Below are 25,151 nucleotides of genomic sequence, written 5' to 3'. Positions count from 1 at the left end.
GGCAGGTAACTGGAATCTCAGGGTCTTTTATTCTCAGAAAACTCAGCTGAGATATTTTATTGCTTGTATTTCTGTGATATTTTGGAGTGATGGGGAAGGACAGCCAGCAGCCATAGCAGACTGTCATCCTAATTCTTCCCCCCAACCCCCCCCCCCCACACACACACGCAAAGGAGCCAATCTTTCTTAACAGGGCAGGGTGTGACCACTTGGTGACCTTCCTCTCATCCCTGTCTGCTCCCCATGCCTGCAATATCCTGCAAGAGGAAAAGGAGTGTGCTTGGTGAAAGACTACTAAGATATGTTTGACAGGATAGAATCATGCAGTGTTATAGATAGTGGTGAAGTTAAAGGGTTAACTGTGAGGTCAGTGTGCAGGCAGCACAAGCAAATAGTTCAAGCCTGGTCTAATCATGTACAAAAGCAAAATAACGTGGATGCTGTATATCGGGAATGCAAAAAAACAACTGTTCTCAGTACTCAGCAGGTCAGGGTGCCTATGCGTACCCATTGGGTTCTGAGGAAAGGTAACCAATCTGAAATAATGTTGTCTACAATGTTTCTCTACAATGTTGTCTGCCTGCATATTTCTTTTTGGTTTCTACTGAATAATTGAATGGGTGATGAAAAACGGTGAGGAAGCTGCTGAGAGCAAGGTGCACAGGTGTTAAGCACAGCCAACAGGAGATGTCAGTTGAGTGTCCTTACCTTCAAGGTCCAGCTTATTAATGCTCTAGCATTGCAAACAGGAACTGGACACAATTTTTCTCAGGTTGGCATTCGTGGGCTCCTCCATTGGCTGATACTGGGCAACCTACCCTGATACCTTTCTGTCATCTATTTGAACAGCTGCTTCCAACCTCTTCATCTTTCACTTCAACAAAGTCAAAAATCATACAACACCAGGTTATTGTCCAACAGATGTATTTGGAAGTACAAGCTTTTGGAGCACTGCTCCTTCGTCAGGTAGCTAGAGAGTTAGCTCCCTGATGGAGTAGTGCTCTGAAAGCTTGTACTTCCAAATAAACCTGTTGGACGATAACCTCGTGTTGTTTGATTTTCAACTTTGTCCACCCCAGTCCAACATCATGACTTTAACCAGAGCAGTGAGGTGGGGAACGAAAGCGCATAACTGTACTTGCTTTAACCAGCCATTTGACGGTAAGAAGGGCAGAAGGCCGTTTAAATGGTAACAGTGACATCTAATTTTTTCACCCTCTTTACCCCCCTCCTCACTCTGAAATCTGCCAATAAAAATGGAAATGAGAAACCTCTCCCTTATTTGAATGTGTCTCAATGATGTCTTTGCGATTTCACCTGTTCCCGTCTTGTGAAACTATTTTACATTGCAACTCTGTCAATAAAAAGAGACGTTCAACTGCAGTAGCCAAAGCTAATTTGAAATTCAGCAGTTCCGTTAGAAATGCAGGCCAGACTAGCATAAGAAGCTGCTAAACGGAACTGCTTTCACTGTGATAAATTGCCATTGGGGTAGAAAGACCTGGATGGGACTTATCTACAGGCCCCCAAATAGCAGTCTGGATGTAGGGTGTAAGTTGAATAAAGAGTTGAAATTGGCCTATCGCAAAGGTATTTCTACAGTTGTTATGCGGGATTTCAACATGCAGGTAGACTGGGAGAATCAGGATGATACAGGACCCCAAGTAAGGGAGTTTGTGGAGTGCCTCTGAGATGGATTCTTAGAACAGCTTGTACTGGAGCCTACCAGGGAGAAGGCAATTCTGGATCTGGTGTAGTGCAACGAACCAGATTTGATCAGGGACCTTGAAGTAAAGGAACCATTAGGAGGTAGTGACATAATATGATAAGTTTTAATCTGCAATTTGAGAGGGAGAATTGGAAGTGTTAGTATTGCAGTTGAACAAAGGGAACTATGGAGCTATAAGGAAGGAGCTGGCCAAAGTTCAATGGTGCAATACCCTAGCAGGGATGGCAGTGGAACAACAATGACAGGTATTTCTGGGTATAATGCAGAAGGTGCAGGATTGGTTCATTCCAAAGAGGAACAAAGATCCTAAGGGGAGGCAGGGGTGGCTGTGGCTAACAAGGGAAGTTAGGACTGTATAAAGATAAAAGAGAAATGTAACACAGATGAATGGGAAGCTGGAGGACTGGGAAATGTTTGAAGAGCAACAGAGAAGAACTAAAAAGGCAATATGCGGAGAAAAAATTAGGTACGAAGGTAAACTGACCAAAAATATAAAAGGGGGACAGTAAAAGCTATTTTAGGTATGTGAAAAGAAAAAAAATGGTTAAGACTAAAATTGGGCCCTTGAATACAGAAATGGGTGAACTTATTATGGGGAACAAGGAAATGGCAGAAGAGTTGAATAGGTACTTTGGGTCTGTCTTCACTGGGGAAGACACAAGCAATCTCCCAGTGGCTGAAGGACCTAGGGTAATGGATGAACTGAATGGAATTTATTATGCATGATAGACTGTTAGGTCTGAAGGCTGATAATTTCCCTGGACCTGATGGTCTGCATCCCAGGGTACTTAAGGGGGTAGCTCTAAAAATCGTGGGAATCATTTTCCAATGTTCTATTGATTCAGGATCAGTTCTTACAGATTGGAGAGCGGTTAATGTTGTCCCACTTTTCAAGAAGGGAGGGAAGAGAGAAAACAGGGAATTATAGACCGGTTAGCCTGATGTCAGTGGTGGGAAAGATACTTGAGTCAATTACAAAAGATGAAATTATAACTCATTTCGATACCAGTAACAGGGTAGGTCAGAGTCAGCATGGATTTACAAAGGGGAAATCATGCTTGACTAATCTTCTGGAATTTTTTGAGGGTGTAACCATGAAGATGGACAAGGGAGAGCCAGTGAATATAGTATACCTGGACTTTCAGAAAGCCTTTGAAAAGGTCCCACATAAGAGATTAATAAGCAAAATTAGGGCACATGGTATTGGGGGCAAGGTACTGACTTGGATTGAAAATTGGCTGACTGACAGGAAGCAACAAGTATGATAATGGCTCCCTTTTGGAATGGCAGGCGGTGACTAATGGGGTACCACAAGTTTCGATGCTGGGACTGCAGCTGTTTACAATATACATCAATGATATAGGTGAAGGCATTAAAAGTAATATTAGCAAATTTGCTGATGACACAAAGGTGGGTGGCAGGGTGAAATTTGAGGAGGATGTTATGAGAATACAGGGTGACCTGGAACAGGCTAGGTGAATGGACAGATGCATAGCAGATGCAGTTTAATGTAGATAAATGTGTGGTTATCCACTTTGGTGGCAAGAACAGGAAGGCAGATTACTACCTAAATGGAGTCAAAGTAGGTAAAGGGGAAGTACAACGAGATCTAGGTGTTCTTGTACATCAGTTAATGAAAGCAAGCATGCAGATACAGCAGCCAGTGAAGAAAGCTAATGGCATGCTGGCCTTCATAACAAGAGGAATTAAGAATAAGAGTAAAGAGGTCGTTCTACAGATGTACAGGGCCCTGGTGAGACCGTATTTAGAGTATTGTGTGCAGTTTTGGTCTCCAACTTTGAGGAAGGACATTCTGGTTATTGAGGGATGCAGCATAGGTTCAAGAGGCCAATTCCCGGAATGGTGGGACTATCATATGTTGAAAGATTCGAGTGACTAGGCTTGTATACACTTGGGTTTAGAAGGATGAGAGGGGATCTGATTGGAAGGTATAAAATTATTAAAGGAATGGACACTCTGGAAGTAGGAAGCATGTTTCCGCTGATGGGTGAGTCTAGAACCAGAAGACAGTTTAAAAATAAGAGGTAGGCCATTTAGAACAAGGTTGAGGAGAAACTTTTTCACCCAGAAAGTCGTGGATATGTGGATTAGTGGTGCTGGAAAAGCACAGCAGTTCAGACAGCATCCGAGAAGCAGTAAAATTGATGTTTCGGGCAATAACCCTGATGAAGGGCTTTTGCCCGAAACGTCGATTTTCCTGCTCCTCGGATGCTGCCTGAACTGCTGTGCTTTTCCAGCACCACTAATCCAGAATCTGGTTTCCAGATCTGCAGTCATTGTTTTTACCTAGTAGTGGATATGTGGAATGCTATGCCTCAGAAGGTCTTGGAGGCCAAGTCTTTGGATAATTTCAAGAAATAGATGGATAGAGCTCTTAAAAATAGTGGAATCAATGGTTATGGGGATAAGGCAGGAACAGGATACTGATTGTGGATATCAGCCATGATCATAATGAGTGGTGGTGCTGGCTCAAAGGGCTGAATGGCCTACTCCTGCATCTATTGTTTATTGTTTCTTTTGATGAAAAACAAGGGTTTAAATGTGCAGCATGACCAGGGAGTCAGGCTGGCAATCTAACAGTGCACTGTAATCGAACAGGGCATGTTCTTTGCTGGTGGATCAACTCACATACTGTGCTGGGCTTTGCACCAAAACACAGAACATCAGTGCAACCGATTGCTAAAATGCACTTCATTGGACAGCCTGGGAACTTCATAAACTTGTTTTTGAATCTCTTCAGTGCTCAGAATCCAGTTGCCTGTGCTTTTTCAACATTCACACTTAATCTGCTTGGAGACCCCCAGAGCACAACGTGGCTGTTAGTTTCAATGCACTGACAAAAGCTATAGTTCTCATCCGTCAGCCATACATTCTACATACAAAAACAAAAATAGAGTAGGTCTGGTGGCATCTGTGGAGAGAGAGTACAGTTAACATTTCGAGACCAGTAACTCGACAGATACTGGTGTCAGTCTAGTACCAATCATTGTCATCTTAAATAATCTTCCTTTAAATTTTGACTCTGCGCTAACTTGAAGTTAAAAAAAAAGATGGTGTGATAGGCATCTTGTTTAACTAGAAAATCTTTTTGTAAAATTACACAAAGACATTACTATGATCCAGACTTTTTTTGACACAAAAAATCATTGGCTGCAAATGAGTGTCATTCTTGTTCAATCCATGATGGAAAAGTTCTCCCTAGAGCAGGCACTGAAATTAGTATTTCTTAGTTGATGTTCTCATGGAACTTTGTTGGTTCACCAACCTTGCCACTAACTCGTGTCACCAGGCGCCAGGGTGAGATGCTCTTTCAGGCTTGTTTGCCCTGGCTTCAATCCTTAAGCTGATAATGATCTCCACATGGTAAACACATGTTGTATTGCAACATATTATTACCACATGGAGATCAAAGGATTGTTAGTATGACAAAAAAGGTCAGATTTGGTGCCCACTGGTAAAAATTAAAATATTTCTGCATATTTTTGACTTGCAAAGATTGGAGCTGACATTCACTACAATACCTTAATGATCACCATATGGTCAAAACAGGTGGGCAACTAGGCTTGTAATATCAGATACTGAGTAGCTCATCTAGTACTTTGGTAGTCTGAGAGACTGTGAATGTAAAGAGAAAGAGTTGATCTGTGCAGATTTAACTTTGCACAAAAAAAAAGACTGGTTGTAAATTATAGCAGAGCTTTTGCACCACAACAACTTTAAGTGTGCCATGCAATGCAGCTGATTTAATTATTTAGGGAAAGATGGGATCAACAGCAATTCTGCCTAAACATGGGGCCTGAAATGCTGCTGCCCCTGAGCACCAACTGCACATAATGCAGGAGAATTTCAACACAAATTAAAAGATGTGGCACACACTAATATGGCATGGTCAACTCACATACACTCACATGAATAAAACTTTATTCTTCAGACTTTTCTGCATACAGGCAGAGTGGATTGTTAACTTCCTACTACCCACCTGCACCTGCATGAAAATGGCAAGAATCGTTCACTTGTACTAGAGCATAATGGTGAGGCTGAATATCTTAACATTTTGTTTTGAATAGGAGCAAGGATCATTTTTTAAATGAGTGAATAACATAACCAAACACAAAGCTTTGCTCATACTGGTTTTTTTTAATGTATCACAATGAGCAAGAAACATACTTGATGAAGTATTTTCAAAGGAGTATATTCAATTACCATCTACAATCAACTTAACTATGACAACAAGGTTTGTGACAAAATTTTTTAAAGTTCGAAATCCACGTGGTTGTTAGTTTCCATGATTTTGGTACAGTTGAAATTTTTTTTCATTATTGTTACAGTAACAAAAAAACTAACAAGACTACATTATAGAAAAAACATCAAGAACATCATTTTTGGTTTAACTTGCTCTTTTTTGTACATTGCAAGGCTGGAGATACCTCTTTCACCTCAGGGTAATGTTTCCAAAGTTGCCCAAGATGTAAAAGTCAATGCTGTTCACAGTGGGCAGTTTCTCCACAAGAATGACAATAATCTTCTTTATTGTCCAAGAACTTAGATACATCAAGTATGCTGACTTGTGTTAATGCTTCTCTTGTCTTATTCTTTTTCCCCATGCCACAAAAAATGGACACTTTTAATGTGGCACCATTCTCATTGCTTAAAGCTTTGGCCACATTCATATATAGTTAAATAATTTTTTTTCAAAAAACTGCTCAGTGCTTTTTCCCAGCTCCGTGTTTCAGTACTGGTGGTGCCTTTAGATGCAAATATGTCTTGTCCACTTTTCACCTGTACGTCTTGCTACGTTTAACTGTAAAACTTGGGGTAGCCTGACCCACACAATTATTAGTCTTTGTAAATGGTAGAGTACAAGTGCTACTGAACAGACTTTGGAAACAAAGGTCAGAGTTCCAAGAAAATACAAACCAGAAAATTGCACCTTAAGAGGCCATGTCATAGTATATAAAGATAAAAAACATAAAACAAATCAGTATTTAAAATATAATGCTAGTGTTAAAATGTTAACAGTTAATATGAGGAAAATTATATATGATACAGAAACATACTAACATACAAATTAACAGTTAAATGCCGAATATATTTCATAGAATCACATCAAAAAACAAAACAAAAACAAAAACTGTACAACCTTGGAATAAAATTTTTCATCTTGTGGGAGCTATTTTTTCTTAACCTCATTTAGAAAAGAATTTGAATTTTCCACTTTTGAACGTCATCAGATATCTTTATGTAAAATAGGCCTACTTTTAAATGTAATTTAAATTTCTGTCACCTCTGAAACTGAAGTTATACTATCTGCATGTAATTATTACAAAAAAATCATTTTTGCACTGTGCACAAGCCTGATTATGAATATGTACAACAGCTTATTGACTACTTCAAAACAAAAACAAAACAAAAAAATCAGTCCCTGCAACAAACTCCAAGTTGATAGTTTGGAATGAACTGGAGTTCTGCAAATTTTGTTGGCTTTTGACATTAGTAAAAGCATCAGCCAAACTGAACCATGGAAAGGTGTATTCACAGTCTAAAAACGTTCCATTTGCAACAGAAAGATGAAAAAAGGAATATCAAAAAAGCAAGGGCTAAAACTGATTTATTGGTTTCCAGTAAAGCTTCGCGAAAAGCAAGGTATAAGCAAGCATCTAATGTGGGACTACAACATTTGCAGCAAAAAAAGACTTTTTTTTTAAAAAAGAGTTCAGACCTTTTTAATGCTAATGAATTTTTTGACATTAAATGTGACTACAGAGATGTACATAACACAAGTGCCCAAATAACAAAGACATTTTCTTAAAAGATCACTATCTGATATTCTTGGTAGTAGCAGTGTCTTCTAACCACCACTGCACTTATTCCACAATACAAGGACAAACCTTTAAGTAAAAAGTTTTTTTTTGGTATTTTTGTTTGTCTTAGGGCACTACTTTGCTTACAGAAGAAGCAATGGCAGTGACCTGGATATTACCATTCCTTTTTTGTTAAATTTTTATTAAATCAGAAGAACAAATTCTCAAGTATAAAGATGCCTCTTTTCATCTTTATGCACCAATGGTGAAAGTGTATGTCTTTGGATTTTGTTAAAGCGCGAGAATTTTTTCTCTTTATGACAAAAGAAAAAATAATAATTAATCTCCTCCCTCCCTCCCCCCCCCCCCCACCCCCCCCAAAATAAAGACCAGACTGCCGCCACACTACACAAAAAACAAATGTCTGCTTCATAGGAAAAGTTTCCATAGCATCTACAAAAGCAGAGAGGTAAGTGCACAAAGGTTACAGACACAGGTAAATAATCATTATGTTCCTTAAAGGTTCACAAAAAAATTGAAAAGGACCCTATCCACAAAAAATCTTTTAAATTTACTTTTTTTTCTTCCTTCTATAAAACTAGAGCAAACCACCTTCAAAGAGGAAGGTGAGCATTAAGGAAGGTTTCAAGGTTGGAAGGGGAAGGTGGGAAAGGAAGGAATACGACAGAAAAGCATAGACCAGTAACTTGATTCAATCTACCCTATAGGAATGAACAAGACAACATCAAAATGAAGAGCTTTCTGTTGGACAATACAAAAGCTAATGTACACAAAGGTTTTCAATCTACCATACTGTTTAGGTCATTTCCAATGCAACAAACTACTCAACACCAAAATGTTCATATCTATCATAAATACAGAAAGTTAGTTTTTCTTTTAAATTCGTTGTTATCTCAGCTACAAGTCCTCAACACTCTTGTGTTTTGGTGGCAATGGGAGTGCTTAATTATCCCTCAGATTATACAGCAGAAGAGCTATTCTTTGTAAATCCCCAGTAAGATGTGTTTAATATTTTAACTCTTTTGAATACTTTCTGCCCATTTGAAAAAAAATCTTCTTCTGGAACAAAAAAAATAAAAAACAGGATAAACAAACGAACAAAAGTAAAGTATGATTCTGAAAACAGAACAAGGTGTGAGCTATTGACCTGAGAATACAAGACATTACATTTTAGCTAGCCATTGGTATCCGAATGCTTACATAGCAAGAAATCTAAACTGTAAATGGTGGATTGTCATCCCATAAGGTACATGCTGACATCTGCTGTGCTATCAACTTAGGGCATGTTTGCACTGGGGAAATAAGGGGTTTCAGGTTCAAAGACCACTGTAATTAAATTGAGGCAGTTCATTGCTTTCTGGTTTCTGTCATTGCTCAGCTAACCATAGTACCTTCTAGCAACCAGTGTAACAGGTTTAGATGTTGCCAGCATATCAATATGAGACAACAATCCTGAAAGATTTTATTTTTTTGGTTAGAAGCTTTGGAATTGCAGTTAGTCTTTTTTGAAATTGGTTTGTTTTTCTTTATTAATCATATTGTCCATCTTCAAGCTTACAATCTGAAGGTGTCCATTCCTACACTAGTCAGACTACTGTCTCTGCGGCAGCTGGGGTCATTTGGACCCTCCAGCGGACAATCCAGGCCATCTGACTTCTGGCTGAGCTCACTGTCAGACTCATCTGAATAGCCGTCTGTTGGTATAGAGGTCTGAACCCCTGAGGTGCTGCATGAACTTGAGGTAACTGTTGAAGATGAGGAGAGAGAAGGTAAAGAAGAGGGCTTCCTGACTGAGGCTCGGGAAAGAATGTTAGGCCAAGATTTTATGGAGGCATGGGGGGACAGGCTGGAGGAGGGGCTGTCGTTAGAGTGAGTGGCAGACTGCGAGGTAGATGCGGTGTTAGGATCGGGGAAGCAGGCTGAGTGAGGTAATAAACTAGCGTGCTCTTTGGCGTATCTTGCTGCTCGTTTGATTGTTCTGTGTTTGTGCAAGGTTGACTCGAGATGTTGACTTAGAGCTTCATCCCCGCTCAGTGTAGTATCACAGGCCAGGCAGTGGTAGGTGCTGGTCGGGACACGAAGCACCGTCTCTTGCAGATTTATCACAGACTGACCAAAGAAACATATTGACTGCAGGTGGCTCATGGCTGTCTCTTCATCAGTGAAGACCATCTGACACTTGCGACAGACCAACTTGTACTGCACCTTTGGAACAATGAACAGGTCAAGCGAGTCCGTACTTTTGCTTTCTGTTTGTTGCCGTTCTTCTGGTTTGGAAAGGGATGTTTCTCTGGGAGCACTGGCTTGCTCTTCTGTTTTAGGAGATTCTTTGGCGGATTCTTTATCTGGGGAAGCTGTTAGTTGTGGGCCGGGGACTTGGCTTGGTTTAGGCTGCTGCTTTGGCTGTTGCTGCTGCTGCTGCTGCTGTAGCTGTTGCTGTAATTGTTGTTGCAGCTGCTGCTGTTGTTGTTGCTGCTGCTGCTGCAACTGCCTCTGTTGCTGCTGGAGGGCATCTTGTAGACTTTGCTGATATTGCTGATATTGCTGCAGCAAAGACCCTGGTGACAGCCCCATTAGAGCTTGGGATAAAGCTGGGTTGTAAGGAAAGAGACCCTCCATCCCGTACATTGGCTGAAGGTATCCTCCTTGAAGGGCTCCGGGAATTTGTGGGGCATAGTATGGAGAAAAGCCTGGCACAAAGTAGGGCAGAAACTGGCTGGTGAGCAGGGCAGTTGGATCAGAAGCCAGTGCAGTTTGTAGAGCCTGAAGCTGGGCTGGATCAACCACATACTCCATGCCCGGAAGAGGTACAGATGTGCCAGCACTGTTATCGTTTTTCTCCTTGTTTGCCGTGGGCATAGGATCCGTTTTATCTTTTTCCTTTTCTTTTGCCCTCTCGTTTTCTTTGCTTTTACGTTGTTCGGGTTGCTGTTGCTGGGTAGCTGATGCTGGACGTGGGATTGTTGTGGTAGCCTGTGTTGGGGCCTGCGATGTCAATGAAGGAGGTTGCTTGCTTGGCAGTCCAGTAGTCGGAAGGCCAGGGGAGGGTACAGTTGAACCAGGAATGCCCAAAAGGTTAGGTTTGGGAGAAGTTAAAGCTAAAAATAAATAGAAAGAAGAAACATAAACCACCAACAGATCCACAAAAGCGCTGCCGAATACAAAAAGGTTTGTTTATCCACTCAAACACTGCAGAATAGTTTGTTTTTTTCTTGCACAGTACGACAAGAATTTTACAAATGCAAGTGGATCTTTCATTTTTATAAGTTAACTTTGAGGCCATCAGCAACAGACAATACAACTAGAAAGCTGCATAAAGCTACCCGACAAATTTCTGTTGGCCAGGTTTTATGTAAGCATTATTGCCTTTAAAAGTTTACATAAATAATTCACCTTGCACAGCATATTTCATCATTACCCACTTTTTTTCTGCTTTTTGAAATATTATTTTATTCCTATTCTTATCCTATGGCTTCTACTAATGTGCAATGCATCATTATCTGGCTTAAATACACACTAGTGAGTTGTCCTCAGGGCTTGAAGCAATGAGGGGTGGCATGACTACAGCGCATTTGAAACTGCCCTCTAAATTAGGTTAGACAGTCATACCATCGGAATGTCACTAGATTAATAACCTTGAGTTCAAGGCGAATGGCTCTGCGGTCTTGCCACCAAATCCCATAGTTTAAATTCAAGTAGTAAATCTAGAGTATAAAGTTAGTCTAAATAATGGCAACTATCTTTAATTGTTGTAAAAATTTTGTTGATTCACTAACGTCCTTAAGGAAAGGAAATCTGCTGTTCTTAACCAATCTGGCTGACACATCATTCCAGATTCATAGCAATGTGGCTGACTTTTAACAGTAATCTGAAATGGCCCAGCAAGCATCTCAGTTAGGATTTGGCAGCAATTGCTATCCTTGCCAAAGATGGCCACATTCCACGTTAGAATAAAGAAGAAAAAAAAACACTAATCTAAACTCTAGCCAAGCTAAAATATCTAGTTTGTGCCCAGTTGCTTACTGGTATCAACAATCCAATGTAGATAACATTGCAGGGAGGGAGCTTTACTAAACAGAGTGTTCAGTACCTCAAAGTAACTGGACATGTTATCATGACTAATCAACATAACTAAGCTGTTTGAAACAAAGTTCATAGTTGTGTTTATAATATTTACTTTTAATTGTTAATGTACAGGTTAGGGAATACTGGAGCAACCAAATTAAATGAACTGGTTTGGGATTCCAAACAGATCATATGGTGACATTTTCTCCACCAAGCCAGAGCTCTGCTCCTCAAGGTGTTTGGTGAGCTCAGTTGATTAGATGGCTGGTGCGTGATGCCAATAGCATGGGTTCAATGGGTTCAGCACTAGCTGAGGTTACCCCAGAGGACTCTCCTTCTCAACCTCTCCCCTTGCCTGTGAATATGGTGATCCGGAAGTTAAACTGTCGCCAGTTGTCTCTCTCTCTCTCTGATGAGTCAGCAACCCTATGGTCTGGCAGGACTATAATTACATTACCTATCACCATCTCATGACAAACATCGTAGCTCAGTTGGACCTCGTTCTTACCTATGCAAGATTATAGGGAAGAATAGGGTCCAACTGAGCTACATTGTTTGTCTTAATGGGGAATACTATGCAGCATCACCTATGTGTCAAGCATTAGATAACCTGCAATATCAATATGGAATGTCACCCCTGTTCCTCCATTAAGAGGTAAAAATAGGAGCAAAATAATAAATTAGAGCCCTAATTTTAAACAATTGTCATATCATAAATTCACATTTTTGAAACTGCTTGAATGGTAAGGGAATAATTTAGATCACTGAAGAACTACTAATTTTGGATATTTTGCTGTTAAACAGCAGAGTTTTCCAAGCAAGTAACAAGCTGATAAAAATGTGGGTCAGGACATACAAAATGAAGCCTGCTAACACATGTGGAATATGTATTCACATCTCACTGATAGTGGAAAAACTGTGCCTGTTATAGATCACTGGACATTAGAAATGTAACTTAGCAACGTGGTGGACTAAAATCGACATCTATGCAAGCCTGATGAGCAGTAAAATCCACTTAAATGCAATTTGTAAAAAAAAAGTACAATTTGGTTTTGTTGCAAAGGGATGTGTAGCTGGATCTCAAAAAGATAGACTGGTTTAATATGGATGTCTTGGCATGAATGATGTTAAAGTATGTGAAGATTTTAAACACAATCTGCTTATTCAGTTCCATACTCTCTTTAGTAAAAAAAACTTAAGAATTCCATTGTTCCAATTTGTACTCTTGAACATCTATGACATTTTTACGAATACAGCGGTATGATGAAATCCCTGTAGTATACTCAGAATTAATTATCTAAACCTTAAAAAAGGTTGGATTCCATACAGGTATTATTCTCATTTTGCTGTATTTGGCATAAGGCTTTTAAACCTTAATTTCTTCTACTTTTCTCTTCTTTCAGATAAGAAGTTTGTTTCTGCTTCTTTCATGCAATATTGGGCACAGAGACATACTAGTAAAATAAAGGAAGTCTTTCGCAGGATATATTTAAGATCTAAAGATCTATTTATAACTAAAAACAAATCTTACTCTTATTTCAGAATCTGTACAACAGTAGCATATACAGTGCCACAATTGAAACAGCAACAAGTTCCATTGACTTTAAAGGACCAACGAAAATCAGAACTGATAATGAGTTATTAGTGCAATACTTTATTAAAACATTATTTAGTGTAATAACAACATTTGATTCTATTAATAGAAAAAAATGAGTAACATTATATCAAAATACTTTCTTCTTTACAGCCTGTTCCATTTAAACTGACATTTTTAATGTCATTGATATGTTTTAAAAATGTAGATCCTGTAGATATGATCCCATACAAAGCATGTCAAATATCCTGCTATTATTAAATTAATAAACCTAAATCTATGTTAAGTCTGTATCAGAGTCACTACATCATAAAATAATCTATGGGTTAGATTAATTGCTGATGTCACAAAACCCTGTCAGCAAGTCCGTTACTATCAATTTACATGCTGGAGAGATTATTTGATCAATGAGGTTTCCATTTCAGGACGATAACCAAATTTCTTTATGGTTCTGTTATATTATGTATATGCATGGTAAAAGTGAAAGGGTAATATGCATGGAAGGGACACTTCCAATTTTGCATAGAGTGGATAAAGCACTGCAGGTCAGGATTGGTTGCCCAAACAAAACCCCTTTACTCCAACTTCAGAAAAGCATCTCACAATACTTAGTCTTCCACTCTCCACACTCTACTCTTGGTGCCTTCCAGAGCAAGATTGCAAAAAAGAATCAAACTTGTATCAGTTTATTGCCTTGAGATTACATCTTCTGCAATCTGTTTTAAGCTTGTTGGTAGCAGGCTTCAAAGACAGGACACCTTCATCCTATCTGTTGGGCTAGATTTGACTCCAGGTGATACAAGTTAAATTTGTATGGTAGGCAAATATCAGATTGAAATCTACCAAAAAAAAATCCATGCTATGTAAACTTAAACCAGTAATGCTACCCACCTGTGTTAGATGAAGTAAAGCCAGGTAAAGATGAAGGACTGCCCACACCTGGCAGTAATACAGGTGAAATCCCTGGCAATGTTGGGTAGGCAGTAGGAAGATTAAGAGCTTGTACTGGTGGATTTTCAAACAAGCCTTGCTGCTGAAGTGTTTGCTGCTGTGATGTTAAACCAAGAACCTCATTAGCTTTCTTAATACGGTCTAGTTCTTGTTGTGCCATGAGCCGACGGACTGTAGCCGGGTCAATGTATTCAACTTCTTTATCTAGCTGACTTCCAATAGTCTCCTTCACTTTGGAGATATGTTGCTGGGAGAAAATGTGGTCTCGCACAGATAGCCGGGCACTATACTTGATGCCACACAAAGTGCACTCTGATTTGGGTCCTTCATAAGTAGTCTGATTGATACCAAAGTGTTTTGCCATGTTCAGCTTAGATTTCTTCTCCTTTGCCCTAGCATTCTGGAACCAAACTTGAACAACTCGTTTTGGCAACCCTATTTCATTTCCCAAAACCTCACATTCCAACATGGTTGGCGTTCGATAATCATTAAAGCAAGATTTCAGCAGCTTTAATTGGAGATTCGTCATCTGAGTGCGGAAGCGTTTTTGGCCTGGACGTTCATTGTCTATGGGCCTTGACAATGTATTGCTTCCACCAGGGCAAGGTGAAGAGGGATCAGCAAGGCTTGACGTTTCACTGTAATCAACAGTACAATCATTTTCCAACTCCTTAGCGTAATAACTAGGTGATGGACTGACTAAGCCAGATGATATCCTGTCTTCATTATCTTGTATTGTTGATTGCACAATCTTCTGAAGACCCTCTGCTTGATAAAGGATTGGTTTTGAATCAGCTAACATTCCTGTTGCACTGTCATTGTCTGCATTTGCCTCATCTCCAGTTGTAGTGTCAGTAATTGCTGTGTTGACTGAGGAACAATCATCATTATCAAGCCTAGTTTGGTCATATCCCAAGTTCACTGAAGAAATTGTAGGACCATCAAAGTCTTCAAGTCCCTCCATTTTGATAGATGATGGACTGAGAAGAGCTTTGGGTGAAAATTCTCCACTTTTGTTCACCGGTGAAAGAGTAGCAGACTGACTGTCACTGTTTATTGATGAAAGCTGGGCAAAACTGGTGCAATCTGTTGAATCTACCTTTAATAGATTTCCTCCATCAGTATCACTTGACAAAACAGAGGACATGATCAAGCTGTACCCAGCACGTTTAGCTTCATGCCAGTGGCGTGATCGGATGTGGGCTTCTAGTGCTGTCTTAGCTTTAAAAAGGGCTCTGCAGAATGGACAGCGCCTATGAGCTTGTGCAGGACCAACAGCCCTAAATTGACCTTTTCTCTCCCTAGCACGGGTATTCTGGAACCAAACTTGAACAACACGTTTTTTGAGGCCGACTTCATGTGCAATGTGGTCCAACATTTTCCGGGTTGGATTTGAATCCAGTAGGTACTTCTGATAGAGGATTTCCAACTGTTCCGGGGTGATAGTTGTCCTTAAACGCTTATCTCTCTGAGGTTCGTCGCCATTGTTTCCACTATCATTATCTCCAGGGCTAACGCTCGCTTTTTCTTCCAGTTTTCTTTTTAGTGTGTTCATAGCGGAATTTGGTGTAGAAGGTGAAGAAGCAGAGCTTGCTGGGATCTGAGGTAGAGTTCCAGAAAGTATCTGACTGGCTAGCAGAGGGTTAGTGGGGTCAAAAAGCATGAAGGGCATTTCTATTGGGCGATCTAAGAACTGGGGATGCACAAATTGATTTTGTGCAGATAGAAAATGAAGCTGTTGATGCTCCTGCCAAAGGTCGAAGGTAGGAAATGCCAGTTTGCACTGATCACACTGGTAATGAATCATCTGTGGAGGTAGGCTTCCAAGCTGTTGTGGTGTTGAAGTGTGAAGTGGATTTAAAGAAACATGAGGAAGCTGAGATGGGCTAGGGACGGCTTGGGGTACAGAGCACTGCTGCTGTGACTGTGGAGGGGATGAGAGCTGTGGAGCCTTCTGCTGTGTTACCTGCGTTTTCTGATCTGGTTGCTGCTGCTGTGCCTCAGGTTTTGGTTGTAACAGCTTCTCTTGTGAATGCTGCTGCTGTGTATCAGGAGATTCAGGCTGCTTTGGCTTCTCATCAGGTAATTCTGGGTTACAGGGGCCTTCCTCTTTCTCGCTTGAGGTGCAAGGCATATTTCCAGACATTACACTTGCTGTTGCCACTGAAGATGAACCACAGACAGCTGAGGTCATAGGAGTGCTGCAAGATGAAGCAGAGGGCCCTGACATCTCAGATGCATCCATGGAGTCCTCTGTCTGACTGTCATACTGACCATCATCATCTTCATCTTTATAGCACAGTTTTTTTTGGTGTTTAATGAGGTCAAAGATACGCTGAAATACCAAACTGCATTTCTTACATTGGTAATTCAAATTACTCGTGCGGATGTAACGATCATTTGACAGCTCACGGCGTTCACCTTCCTTTCCTTCACCTTGGTTTTCATAATTCTTGCGTGCCTTCTGTCGTGCATTTTGAAACCAGACAACAATCACACGGGTCGGAAGGTTCAGCAAATTAGAAAGCTGCTCAAATTCGTCATCTTTTGGATAAGCGTTCGCATCAAAGAAATCCTGCAAGACACGCAGCTGATAGTCAGTAAATCTTGTCCTGGTTGATCGATTGCTTCTGTAATACTCAGCCCTTGCAGGTTCTGGAGAGGGAGGCTTCGAATCTGCCTTAAGGTCTTCAAGTGATGTAACAGGAGGATTGTTGAAATTGTATGGGGAGTCTTTGTTGCGCTGTCGTTCTTTAAACAATGTATTTCGGAACCAGTGCTTTATTACTTTCTGTGGCAACCCTGACTTGTCAGACATTTCTTTGATTTGGTCTTCATTTGGTGAATTATTTATATCAAAGTACCCTCTGAGGATTTTGAGCTGTTCATCAGTGATGCGTGTCCGTGGCCGTTTGTTTTGCTGTTGCTGAAGTAGGCTCGGGTTGAGCTGCTGCTGATAAAGCTGAGCCAGGTCTGCAGGTTTTGGGTCCACCGGTGTTAGCTGGGAGGGTATCTGAGGGGGTAAAGACTGTAAAGGCATTGACTGCATCAGAAGAGGTGAAAAAATAGGCAAGTCCATTGGCATAGAGAGTTGAGAAATTGAGACAGAAGGTTGTGATGTTGAAATAGCAGGCGGTGTGTGAGGTGGCGCAGTCGATGTAAGATTCTGAGCAGGAGATGACTGAGGTGGTGCAGGCGGAGGGGGTGGGGGTGGTGGCGGGGGAGGGGGTGGAGGTGGAGGAGGGGGTTCCGGTGTTTGTGGCCTCAGGGGATACAGTTTATCATAGTTGTCTCTGTACTGTTTGGCAAACTGCTCAAGCTCCTCGAATGGCAAAAACTGCTGATGCACATGCTCTTGATGGCTCTTCAGGATTAATATATTAGAGAATAATTTCCCACATGTATCACACTCCAACTTATCCAAATTATCACTCAAGCCGTTTTTACTTTTCTTCTGAACCTTTTGTTTATTTTCATTGTACTGAATGACAAGTTCAAACCCAAAATTTTCAAGCAAGGCTTTGGTGGCATTACCCCGAGCATCAGAGGGAATTCGAGGAGGGAGCAGAGAAGATTCACTACCACTATATGCTGTTTGGTCTTTCCTTTCTTTGGATTTCTGTGCCTCGATGGAAATTTCCTTTGACATCAACCCTTCATCAGATTTCTCGTAACTTTCTTTGTCTTTCTGCCCATCCTTGTCTTTGTCTTTTAGAACTGCTTTTGGCTTCTTGTCCAGCTGTTGGCTTTGTTGGAGTAAACTAGTATGTTGCTGTGTTAGAGAAGAGTGCTGCCCTTGTGGCTGAACCATTTGGTGCTGTAGGTTTTGACTGTGGGGTTTCACATCTTCAAGTGAAGTATTTGTCCCCGGTATTGTTAATGTAGCACTGCTCGCTGGTACGTTGATTTCTGGGTTCAGCTGGAACTCTGTTCCAGGAATATAGAAAGGGAATAATAGCTGCTGTTGCTGGAGCTGCAGTAGAGCCTCAGTGGTCATGGGGAAATGGGGGAGTAAGGCTGGATTGAAGAGCTGGGGCTGGAAGAGAGCGGCTTGCTGAAGTTCTTGTTGTAGCTGAGCCTGGACTTGGGCCTGAGCCTGAGCTTGGGCCTGGGCCTGGGCTTGAACATGAGCCAATGTCTGCACCTGCTGCTGCTGCTGCTGCTGCTGCTGCGGTTGTCGAGAAGTGATCATATCAACTATTTTTCTCTTGCTGGCATCTTTCTGTTCTAACGATGTGGGAATGCTCGTTGCAACAGAGTTGCTAACTGTGGATGTTCCAATGGAATCAGCAATGATCTGGCTTCCACTCATTAAACCCAAGCTACAGGTAGCACTATATGTAACCCCACATCCACTGCCACTTAAGCTAGCATCAGCATTACCATTGCTATTACCACTTGGGCTTGGACTAGATGTTGACAATCCTAAAGTGGCATTACTGCTACTAATGGTGCCACCAGCACCTCCACTGCTACTAGCAGCTTCTAACTTTGCTGCTCGTGCTTTGGTCTGGTGTAACACTGATCTCATATGGATCTCTAGGGTTGAGCTTTGGCTGTAGGCCACATTACATGTATTACACTTGAAAGGTTTGTTATCTGGGCTGCTTGTTGGTTCAGATTGACCAGTAGCAGATTCCTGAAGTGCCCTTTTCAGCTTGTGCAGGTGAGACACAGAATTATAATGGACAAGCAAGATGTTCTTTTGTGTAAATGACTCCTTACAGACTGTGCACTTATAGGGACGAGAGGGATCCAAGAATTTCTCCATTGTGAAATTAGGACCTTTCCTAAATGGCAGGGCCCGTTTTGGCTCAGAGCCAGAATCTTCTTGAACAGATCCAGAGTCACTTCCAACGGGGCTCTGCTTCTCATCTGAATCACTTTCCTCATCTTTATCTTCATCTGCTCCAAGAGTTGGATCTTCACTCAGAGATGCATCACCCAGGGCCATAACATCACCATTGATTGCAAGTCCACTATAAAGTTGCTGGATGTCACTTTCACTCAGTTCCAGGTGGCTTGTCTCAAGGTGCTTTTTCAAGGCTTGAAAAGTACGGAAGCTGCGCTGGCACAAACTGCACATAGTGGCAGCTCTAATTACATGATACTGAGAGTGCAGTTGCAGTTTCTCAATGGTCTTGAAGGCTAGGCTACACTGATTACAGCGGTATTTGTAGACATGACGATCTGATACAGGTAGTTGGGGCCTTTTTGCGTGAATCTCATTGAAATGGGCCTGAAGTGCAGTGGAAGTCTTAAACAACTGGTTACATCCTTTCTTCCAACACAGGAACCCAGCATCATCCTTCACTAAATTCTGGTCAATAGAAGACTTTGGTTCCATGCTACGCTCTGTATTTTCCGAAGGTACACTGCTCTTTTCTGGTGGATCTGATGTTTCTAATGAAAACAAATTTAATGAGAACTATCAGTGGGTAGTGTAAATTCTTATAAGTCCCACTTCTAATTTGTTTTTACTGAATACAAGACTTGTCATATTAAATAAAAGTTTAGATTTACAATACCATTTGTGCATTGTACCTCTGAATACCAAGATACAATAAGTTACCACTTTATTTAAGCACCTTAAATGTTTTCTGGTAATTTGAGTTGAATGATTTTGGAAACAGATCAAATTTATATAATTTACTAGTGTTTGCTTTTCTTGCCTTGAACCAATAACTAGTGCCATAGGTGTGAGGTAGTGATGTTTCTATTATATTGCATTCAGACTTGTATACATCCGCATTCTGGACTTCAATACCATACATTTCATTACATAAGTATTTACAGTACTTTAAAATTCATTTTAGTTTGCTACTGTGCTAGAAAGTAGTGAATTGGATATCCAGCTAGTTTTGAAGCACAGTTTGGTTTTTGTAATTGGCAATGATGTATTTGATGGAGTATTAGGTGTAAATAATAATAGTAATTGCTAATGAGAACCTGCCACTTTTTTAAAGCAGTCTGAATCAATACCCATCAGGAAAAACATTTTTAAAACAGTGGTGACTCCATAATCTGACATTTGCCAAAGGTAGATTCTGATGGAATAACAAGCCTGGATGAACACAAATCAGGCAGCCCTCATTCTAATAAATTTAAAGAAATATCTACTTCATTTCCCACATTAAGGGATAAAATTTCAATAAGTACAACTAATTCTACAAAATACTTTGATGTTCAAATTCAGAATTGCTGGCTGATTATTTCATTTTGTATTGCCATTGAGATTCACTTCCTGCAGTCTGAATTCAATTACAATAAAATAAACCAAATGCCATTTCCGTGCAATAGGAGTTGCAGAAATAAAAAAAGGTATATTCTATAGTGTGAGAGTTAAGTGGGCACATTATAAAATGAATGTACCCTTTCTAGAATGAAGGTGTCAGAACAAAATTACTGAACTGAACTGTAAAATTCAGATAATGTTGAAATCAAAGGTGCTGGAATGCTGAGGCTTACAGAAATCTTTGAAGACACAATCTGACCTTAAAGAAAGTACAGATTATGGGGTTCACACTGATAAACAGACATAAGGCTCTACATTAACTTTTACGGTATTGACCAGTGGAACAAGTTGTCAGTTAACTCATTTGCCCTCAAATCCTTAAATAATTGCCAGTGGAAAGAACAAGCCTCACTTTTTGGATGCACAAAATCTAAAGCAGGACAAACTAACTCATATGAAACACTCATAACTCTTTGTTATTGTGGGAGTAATTGTAACTTTTGGACTGTAGTGTTAAAAGAGCAATACAGGAGCAGAAAGCCAACATAAATCCTGCATAAATTTTCTCTACTCTGACTAAGTTTTGGGACACAATCAATATTTGATTGGCTAAGAACACATTCTACACAACAATGATCCATCTAATATCTGGACATTTTCATTTTGCAATGTTGCCCCAGAGGTATCCAAGATTAGAGCATTTGTCAGGGTACAAGTGACACAAAATAAAAGCAAAGTACTATAGATGCTGGAGATCTGAAATACAAACAAAGTGCTGCAGTAATTGAGCAGTTATGGCAGCATCTGTGCAGAGAGAAACAACTAACATTTCAAATCTGATATGACTCTTCTTTAGAGCCGGCTTCTGAAGAATAGTCAGATCAGACTCGAAACAGAACTGTTTCTCTCTCCCCACAAATGCTGCCAGACCTGAGTTCATCCAGCAATTTCTGTTGCTACATATCAACTAACAGTGTCCCAAGGCGAAAGTGAAAATAAACACTGAGACTTGGTCCTGGTTTACTTGGGATTGTTCTTAGAAAGGGATCTAAACGAGGATGTTCAGAAATTAATGTGTAGAATAGTTATCAATTTTGGGTTTTTTTGCTTGTAATGTTGCCTAATATACAAGTGACGGACACAGCTTGGCTGATAATGAGATGATACTTACTTGCTGCAGGCAAATGAGCAATGGTTAATGTAGAGCCATTAAACATTAATAATAAACAATTAATTCAATTTACAGCATTTAATCTTTCTCTTCTGAAAATGCACAGTTGTTCCATTCTATAGCTTGATTTGTGTAAGTACAATGACAATACAAGCTACAGAATGATATGTACCCGGCAATGCAATTTGAAATGGAGCAGGTTCCCATGCAGCTGCTATAATCCAACATACCTTGTAGTTTTGTGGAGTCCTCTGCATTGGAACTTGTTGCAGTCACTGCATGGCTTTCTCTCTCTGGAACAGTTGTAGGAAGAAACATGGTGCTTGGCATCATCATCTCTGGTGTGGTTACCTATACAGAAGAACTTTAATCGTTAGGAAGAAAGATCTAATTTGTTCAATCTGATTTCAGCAGTACATTGTTAGCTTAGTAACATTATTTTTGAAATAATGTGCCAAGAATACAAGTTTCTGTGGAGACAAAATGATCTAAACAACACAGACGACCTGCACTAGACTTTATTAGTTATGTTTTCCTAAAATTCATATTCTGATTACTGACAATGATTTTATCACTTATTCAAAGTCCTGTATTGTAACTAGTTATAAAAGACTAGTTGAAAGTGCGACCTGACTTCAGAAATTTTGCTATTAAATCAATCCTTCTTAAATATAACAGAAATTATTATACATAACTTATAAACCAGAGAGCTTGACTGAAAACAAATTAGACACAATTTTCCTCTAACTTGAATATTCTGTTAAGCTAAATACATTAATAGTTTTCAATTTCATCTCTTAATTACATTAAAATTTCTCACTGTTCAATTAATTCCTTTTATTTGCTTTGCAGACTGAGAATTCTCAGTAGTTTTGCCCCTGGATGATCTGGTTCTTGCCTTCTGAATATTTTTCTTTGATACTTCTAAGCTTTTAATGTGGTGTCCTATATACTCATCCTCTTTCTATTACCATTCAATATTCGCTGCACATTCTCTACTCAGTTCCCACCTGCCTCCTCCAGCCCCACCACCCTAGACCTTCCCTTCCTTCTTCAAATTGCAAAACATTATACTCCATGCTTGGCTTTACACAGGTCCATAGAATCATAGAGATGATGTACAACATGGAAACAGACCCTTCTGTCCAACCCGTCCATGCCAACCAGATATCCCAATCCAATCTAGTCCCACCTGCCAGCGCCCGGTCCATATCCCTCCAAACTCTTCCTATTCATATACCCATCCAAATGCCTCTTAAATGTTGCAATTGTACCAGCCTCCACCACTTCCTCTGGCAGCTCATTCCATCCACGCATCACCCTCTGTGTGAAAAAGTTGTCCCGTAGATCCCTTTTACATCTATTCTCCCTCACCCTAAACCTATGCCCTCTAGTTCTGGACTCCCCGACCCCAGGGAAAAGACTTTGCCTATTTACCCTATCTATCCCCCTCACAATTTTGTAAACATCTATAAGGTCACCCCTCAGCCTCCAACGCTCCAGGGAAAACAGCCCCAGCCTCTTCAGCCTCTCCCTATAGCTCAAATCCTCCAACCCTGGCAACATCCTTGTAAATCATTTCTGAACCCTTTCAAGTTTCACAACATTTTTCCGAGAGATTAGATTAGATTGCCTACAGTGTGGAAATAGGCCCTTTGGCCCAATAAGTCCACACCGACCCACCGAAGCGCAACCCACCTAGACCCATTCCCCTACATTTACCCCTTCACCTAACACTACGGGCAATTTAGCATGGCCAATTCACCTAATCTGCACATCTTTGGACTGTGGGAGGAAACCGGAGCACCCGGAGGAAACCCATGCAGATATGGGGAGAATGTGCAAACTCCACACAGGCAGTCGCCTGAGGCGGGAATTGAATCCGGGTCTCTGGCGCTGTTAGGCAGCAGTGCTAACCACTGTGCCGCCCAAAAGAAATACTTCTAATAAGTGCACTGCTGAAGATATATGCATATATTGTTCCTATCTACACCTCTAACAGGCTCGGTAATATTGTTTAGATTAGATTCCCTACAGTGTGGAAACAGGCCCTGCAGCCCAACAAGTCCACACCAACCCTCCGAAGAGTAACCCATTCAGTCCCATTTCCCTCTGATTAATGCATCTAACACTATGGGCAATTTAGCACGACCAATTCACCTGACCTGCACACCTTTGGACTGTGGGAGGAAACCGACGCAGGCACTGGGAGAATGTGCAACCTCCACACAAACAGTAGTCTGAGGCTAGAATCGAACCTGTGACCCTGGTGCTGTGAGGCAGCTGTCCTAACCACTGAGCCACTATGCTGCCTCAGAATTGCATGCAATATTCCAACAGTGGCCTAACCAATATCCTGTACAGCCACAACATGACCTCCCAACTCCTGTACTCAATACTCTGACCAATAAAGGGAAGCACACCAAATGCCTTCTTCACTATCCTAGCTACCTGCGACTCCACTTTTAAGGAACTATGAACCTGCACTCTCAGGTATCTTTGTTCAGCATCACTCCCAAGGACCTTGCCATTAAGTGTATAAGTCCTGCTAAGATTTCCTTTCCCAAAATGCAGCCCATCCCATTTATTTGAATTAAATTCCATCTGCCACTTCTCAGTCTATTGGCCCATCTGGTCAAGATCCTGTTGTAACCTGAGGTAACCCTCTTCGCTGTCCACTACATCTTCAATTTTGGTGTCCTCTGCAAACTTACTAACTGTACCTCTTATGCTCACATCCAAATCATTTATGTAAATGACAAAAAGTAGAGGACCCAGCACCGATGCCAACACTCCACTGGTCACAGGCCTCCAGTCTGAAAAACAACCTTCCACTAACACCTTCTACCTTTCAGCCAGTTCTGTATCCAAATGGTGAGTTCTCCCTGTATTTCGTGAGATCTAACCTTGCTAATCAGTCTCCCATGGGGAATCTTGTCGAACCCTTACTGAAGTCCATATAGATCAAATCTACCGCTCTGCCCTCATCAATCCTCTTTGTTACTTCCTCAAAAAGCTCCATCAAGTTTGTGAGACATGATTTCCCATGCACATAGCCATGTTGACTATGCCTAATCAGTCCTTGCCTTTCCAAATACACGTAAATCCTGTTCCTCAGGATTCCCTCAAACAACTTGCCTACCAGTGATGTCAGGCTCACTGGTCTATAATTCCCTGGCTTGTCCTTACTAAAGACCAGTGAGCCAGGAACCGGTGGTGGGCAAGTTGTTGGAGGGAAGTAGTTTCTTTGCTTCCTTTGAACAGGAATGGACATAGGGCAAGTTAGAAAGTCATATTCATCTTTGCATGCTAGTCTGCAAGACTTGGCTTCACACAAATGTTGGTTTGTCATCTTTTCAACAGGAGTAACGTGCCATATTTGGTAATCGCTTAAGTTTTTAAAATAAATTTTTTATGGTTGAGGAGTCACTCCTGTTTTACATAGGTGACAATAAGCAATCTGCTAAAATGTGTAAAATTGTTGTCAATTTCCCTTTGGCATCAAAAGTTTTGTGCATTCAGAGTCATTTATTATTAATTCTAATGTCGCTGTACAGCCCACC

The 25,151-nt window shown here is 40.7% G+C and overlaps 1 protein-coding gene across 1 annotated transcript in view; it reads right to left on the bottom strand.

Moving 5' to 3' along the window:
• Positions 1-7,945: 7,945 nt before the first annotated feature.
• The window catches only part of zfhx3b (zinc finger homeobox 3b), a 496,343-nt gene continuing 479,137 nt past the window's right edge, over positions 7,946-25,151 (bottom strand). The window contains exons 8-10 of the mRNA XM_060838007.1: positions 21,819-21,939; positions 14,123-19,585; positions 7,946-10,670 (exon numbers count right to left, since the gene is read on the bottom strand). Of these exons, the coding sequence (XP_060693990.1) occupies positions 9,127-10,670; positions 14,123-19,585; positions 21,819-21,939 (7,128 nt within the window). The 3' untranslated portion in view covers positions 7,946-9,126. The remainder of the gene's footprint in view (positions 10,671-14,122; positions 19,586-21,818; positions 21,940-25,151) is intronic.

Source organism: Hemiscyllium ocellatum, chromosome 17, assembly GCF_020745735.1.
Source record: "Hemiscyllium ocellatum isolate sHemOce1 chromosome 17, sHemOce1.pat.X.cur, whole genome shotgun sequence".
NCBI classification, from domain to species: Eukaryota; Metazoa; Chordata; class Chondrichthyes; order Orectolobiformes; family Hemiscylliidae; genus Hemiscyllium; species Hemiscyllium ocellatum.
This window is presented reverse-complemented; position numbering and strand designations above follow the sequence as displayed.